The sequence below is a fragment of the Bison bison genome, unplaced genomic scaffold, assembly GCF_000754665.1.
Source record: "Bison bison bison isolate TAMUID 2011002044 unplaced genomic scaffold, Bison_UMD1.0 scf7180017864331, whole genome shotgun sequence".
In the NCBI taxonomy this organism is placed as follows: domain Eukaryota; kingdom Metazoa; phylum Chordata; class Mammalia; order Artiodactyla; family Bovidae; genus Bison; species Bison bison.
Window position 1 is genome coordinate 8,569,074 of NW_011494903.1, and position 5,907 is coordinate 8,574,980.

At 44.7% G+C, this 5,907-nt stretch overlaps 1 protein-coding gene across 1 annotated transcript in view; it reads left to right on the plus strand.

The window, feature by feature from the left end:
• Positions 1-5,907, plus strand: part of ADAMTS12 (ADAM metallopeptidase with thrombospondin type 1 motif, 12) — a 390,158-nt gene that overhangs the window by 303,635 nt on the left and 80,616 nt on the right. Inside the window, exon 17 of the mRNA XM_010853830.1 lies at positions 3,818-3,944. Within this exon, the coding sequence (XP_010852132.1) occupies positions 3,818-3,944 (127 nt within the window). The remainder of the gene's footprint in view (positions 1-3,817; positions 3,945-5,907) is intronic.

Here is a 5,907-nt window from a genome sequence, read left to right on the forward strand (position 1 = left end):
TGCTGCTGCTGCTAAGTCACTTCAGTCGTGTCCGACTCTGTGCGACCCCATAGATGGCAGCCCACCAGGCCCCCCATCCCTGGGATTCTCCAGGCAAGAACACTGGAGTGGGTTGCCATTGCCTTCTCCAGTGCATGAAAGTGAAAAGTGAAAGTGAAGTCGCTCAGTCATGTCTGACTCTTCTCGACCCCATGAACTGCAGCCTACCAGGCTCCCTCCGCCCATGGGATTTTCCAGGCAAGAATACTGGAGTGGGGTGCCATCCCCTTCTCTGATGACAAACCTAGACAGTGTATTAAAAAGCAGAGACAACACTTTGCCAACAAAGGTCCATCTAGTCAAAGATGTGGTTTCTCTGGTAGTCATGTATAGATGTGAGAGTTAAACCATAAAAAAAGCTGAGTGCTGAAAAATTGATGCTTTTTGAACTGTGGTGTTGGAGAAGACTCTTAAGAGTCGCTTGCACTACAAGGAGATTAAACCAGTCAATCCTAAAGGAAATCAGTCCTGAATATTCATTGGAAGAACTGATGCTGAAGCCGAAACTCCAATCCTTTTGGCCACCTGATGCAAAGAGCCAATTCACTGGAAAAGACCCTGATGCTGGGAAAGATTGAAGGCAGGAAAAGGAAGCAACAGAGGCTGAGATGATTGGATGGCATCACTGACTTGACAGACATGAGTTTGAGCAAGTTCCAGGAGTTGGTGATGGACAGGGAAGCCTGGCGTGCTACAGACCATGGTGTTGCGAAGAGTTGGACATGACTGAGCAAGTGAACTGAACTGAGTGAACAATAAAATACTGTTGATTCATTTTAAAGTCTTCACTTACTGTTTTGCATTTCCCTCTGACATTTTTGAATTTGTTGTTGTTCAGTTGCTCAATCATATCTGACTCTTTGTGACCCCATGGATTGCAGCACACCAGGCTTCCTGCCCTTCACTGTCTCCTGAAGTTTGCTCAAACTCATGTCCACTGAGTCAGTGATGCCATCCAACCGTCTCATCTGAGATACAATCTTTGGCATCTGAATATGCAAGCTAGCCCTAGATATTGGCATGAGTCCATGTAAGGGCATGTGATGCAGTGTGTGGTAGGGGAGCTCCCCATTTTGGGTCCTGCCAGCATTGTGGATATGGGCAATCCCTTCATGTAATTGGCACTAAAGTAAGGAAGTGACTAGCTTATTGGTGCACATGTGGCCCTTCAAATTCTGGGCTTCACCAGTGAGCCCACTCAAGGCCCAGATGCCCTGAGAGCTCAGGGTGCCCGTCTCTGTGCTGGTCAATTGCTCTCTTGTCTGGGGCCTCCATCTTCAGTCTTCCCACCCAGCCTTTCCTATTTTGCATGGAATCATTGGCTCTTTCAGAACAGATGATGACACTCTTCCTACCTGCCCTTCACCTCTCAATCCGTGATGTCTGGCTACTCCTCCACATTCTCTTGCCAATGATGTCCTAGCTAGTAAAGCCAGTGGTCCTTTCTTTTCCCTTCTTAACCTGTATGACTTCACTGTGCCCTGTTTTCTCATATGTTAGGTAGCAATAGTAATAGTGTTGACCTCATTGGGTTGTGAGGTTTTATTTATTACACATCATAGTAGATAATAGGTGCTGTGTTATACATACACACACTTACATTTATACATGTGTATATATTTGTCTGGGACATACATAGGTAGTCACACACACACACATAAACACATCAGATCAGATCAGATCAGTCGCTCAGTTGTGTCTGACTCTTTGCGACCCCATGAATCGCAGCACACCAGGCCTTCCTGTCCATCACCAACTCCCGGAGTTCACTCAGACTCACGTCCATCGAGTCAGTGATGCCATCCAGCCATCTCATCCTCTGTCGTCCCCTTCTCCTCTTGCCCCCCAATCCCTCCCAGCATCAGAGTCTTTTCCAATGAGTCAACTCTTCGCATGAGGTGGCCAAAGTACTGGAGTTTCAGCTTTAGCATCATTCCTTCCAAAGAAATCCCAGGGCTGATCTCCTTCAGAATGGACTGGTTAGATCTCCTTGTAGTCCAAGAGACTCTCAAGAATCTTCTCCAACACCACAGTTCAAAAGCATCAATTCTTCAGCACTCAGCCTTCTTCACAGTCCAACTCTCACATCCATACATGACCACAGGAAAAACCATAGCCTTGACTAGACGAACCTTTGTTGGCAAAGTAATGTCTCTGCTTTTGAATATGCTATCTAGGTTGGTCATAACATTCCTTCCAAGGAGTAAGCGTCTTCATACAAGTCTGAACAGTGCCCTGGGCAAGGCAAGCACTACCTAGATTAATTACTACTCAGTTAGTTAGTGTTAGTCGCTCAGTTCAGTTCAGTCTCTTAGTCACGTCTGACTCTTTGTGACCCCATGAACTGCAGCAGGCCAGGCTTCCCTGTCCATCACCAACTCCCGGAACTTTTGGAGCCCAAAATATAAAGTCTTTCACTGTTTCCATTGTTTCCTCATCTATTTACCATGAAGTGGTAGAACCAGATGCCATGATCTTTTGCTTTTTGAGTGTTCAGTTTTAAGCCAGCTTTTTCACTCTCTTCTTTCACTTTCCTCAAGAGGCTCTTCAGTTGCTCTTCACTTTCTGCCATAAGGGTGGTGTCATCTGCATATCTGAGGTTATTGATATTTCTCCCAGCAATCTTGATTCCAGCTTGTGCTTCATCCGGCCCAGCATTTTGTATGATGTACTCTGCATATAAATTAAATAAGCAAGGTGACAATATACAGCCTTGACATACTCCTTTCCCAATTTGGAACCAGTCCATATTTGGAACAAGACTGCTTCCAAATTGGGAAAGGAGTCACTCATTCACGTGCAACTCTTTGTGCTCTCAGGGACCGTAACTCGCCAGGCTCCTCTGTCCAAGGAATTCTCCAGGGAAGAATACTGCAGTGGGTAGCGATTCCCTTCTCCAGGGGATCTTCCTGACCCAGGGATTGAACCCAACTATCATTCTATATCCAAAGTCAAATCCAGCCCCCACGTGGGCTGTGTTCACCTGTAGACCCGACCATTTCTATGTGCTTCTCTTTCTTACCAACCTGGTGTCAAAGGCAACAGTATTTTCGATCCCTGTTGTCAGAACCCTCTACTTTAAAAAACATAACCTCTCAACTTCACAACATTATTTTGAATTTTATTTCTGTCTTTCAGAGTTTACAAGCCCCAACTAATATAAAGCTCCCATTCCTCTCTTTTATTAAACTAAATAAGTCGGATTGTGTTGCAACACCTGGTGGTGGCATCTGTTTTCAGTATTTAAATCTCACTTTGTGTTTTATTTGGCATATGTATGTGGAGTCTTGTCTCCACAGCTAGAGTGGAATCTGTATACTAGATTACATATTAATTGGCCTATATTATCTTTGGTCCTTACTTAGGAAGATATTTTTCACCCATTGCGTTCAGCAGCATGAGCAGATTTAAAGAGGTCTCCATTCCTACTTTAAAAACCAAATACTCTGGACTTCCCTGGTAGTCCACTGGTTGAGACTTCACCTTCCAATGCGGGAGATGTAGATTTGATCCCTGGTCGGAGAACTAAGATTCCACATGCTTCATGGCTAAAAGGCCAAACCATAGAACAGAAGTAGTAATGTAACAAATTCAATAAAGACTTTAAAAAAATGGTCCACATCAAAAAAAAAAAAAAATCTTTAAGAAAATAAAAATAAAGACCAAATACTTTATGGACAACTTTCTCATCAGTTATAGGCATGATCAGGGGCCTCATCTGACACTAAGAATGTGGGCTTGGGTTTAATACATGTGAACCTTTCTGTTAAACCCCCAGGTATCCGCCGCCAGACTGCCCATTGCGTGAAGAAGGGCCGTGGGATAGTGAAAGCTACATTCTGTGATCCAGAAACACAACCCAATGGGAGACAGAAGAAGTGTCATGAACAGGATTGTCCACCCAGGTAACTGTTGGTAACAGCTCGAGCTCCATGTGTCTGCCTACCATGGTGTCTGATTTCATAGTAATCAAGGGCTCAGTGATGGGGGAGGGCTGGGTGGCTTCATTATTAGAATAAATACAGGCAAGTTGTCACAGGTTTCTGTGGCTATGCTGTTAGAACCTGTGACAAGGTGTGAGTGGGGAACGTTTTCTCCCCAGAGAACAGTATTTCCTACAAAGCTCGTATGATCTATGTTTAATTACTTGGTAAGACTTAAGTCCCAAAGCACTGTTGAACAGAATGATGTGTAGATCATCCCAAAATTCTTTAGCTAATTGGTTAGGCTTTTCCAAGAGCACTTTACCCACCAGTGCAATAGTAGCCTTTAGAGAACACGCTTACACTTTTGGAGCACTGCCTTGAAAAGTGGACTTACAGACCAGGCTTGTTCAACCTCAGCACTGTTGACATTTGGGGCTGGATAATTCTTTGTTGTTGGGGGCTGTCACATGTTTAGCAGCATCCCTGGCCTTGTGTCCATTTAGAAGTTTGTAGCATTTCATCTTCCCCGTCTAGGTTGTGACAACCATAAATGTCTCCAAACTTTGCCAAATGTCTTGTGGGGGCAAAATCACCCTTGGTTGAGAACTGCTGTTAACAGAGGTATTCATCTGCTCCGAATCATATAGATTCAAGTTTCTAGAAGGCAGCTTGGATGTTATTATGAGGGGCGTTTGTTAGAGAAAGAGGGGTAGGGAGAAGAAGAAAAAGAAAAAAGAAGGGAGGGAAGGAAAGAAAGAATTAGTTGTGGGGAGTGTTTTCATTCCCTCGTGTCCATAAACAGAGATGTATTTCATTTGCAGATCCCGTCAGGCATTCATTCCAGTCCCAAGAAGACACATTAAGAAGAGTTTAGTTTAACAGGAGGGGACTGGTTGGCATAATAAATCTACCAAGTGACAGGCAGAATTCTAAAGACAAGCTGAAAGAATGGGATAAATGTCAAATAACTAGGTCAAAAAGAAGCATCTAGACAGCTCAGCCAAGGCAGACAGTGTCAGTTTCTTCTGGTCTCAGGCAGGGAGGTCCCAGAGGCCAGGGTGTTCTCATCTCAGAGTCAGGTTGATTCTCTGTCCAGTTCTGGGGTTTCTTTCTGGGTGGAAGGTGGGCTGTGAGGTTCAGAGCTGGACCCCATCTCCATCAAGAGAGGACAGAGGTACTACTGTCCCCTCCCCTCGCTGTGGCTCTACCCTGATGTCTTTATTGAGTTTGTTACAATGTTGCCTTTGTTAGGTTTTGGGTTTTTGGCCACAAGGCATGTGGGATCTTAGTTCCACAAGCAGGGTTCGAACCCACACCCTCTGCACTGGAAGGTGAAGTCTTAACCACTGGACCACCAGGGAAGTCCCTCCCATAACTCTTTCACTGGGAAGAGCTAGGGACTTGAGGGGAGGATCAGGCCCCACTAGGTTTCGTATGTAATCATTGCAGTTTCTATAGATCCTTCTCAGGGAAGAATGAGCCTGGAAAGAGGAATCTTTCTTATCGCTTGCCTTATCTCATCAATAGCCTGTCCCTTTGTGGAGTTTACGCGCTTCCATCGTATTTATCTCCATCAAAGTCAATGACTCTCACCAGGCACTTCCTTTTGCCCTCACCAGCTGCCAACCACCACACACACCCTGGGATGCTTGCCTCACTTTTCAATGCCACCCTTTCTGGTGAGTGGCTACCTTCTTAAAACCACAGCTGTTTAGTTCCTGAATCTAACTTTGGCCCTAGGGTTCAGGGACATTTTTATTATTTTGGTCTACCTGGGCCTTCCTTAATATTACCAGCAAGTCTTTGTTAAACATCCATTATTTCCCACGAGAGGTACGATGGCAATGATAACCATGTTACAGTTACATGTACTGAGCACTGTGATTTTGTGATATAATAAAATCTATGTCTCTGGTACCTGGTTCCAGGCAGAGCTCCTAAA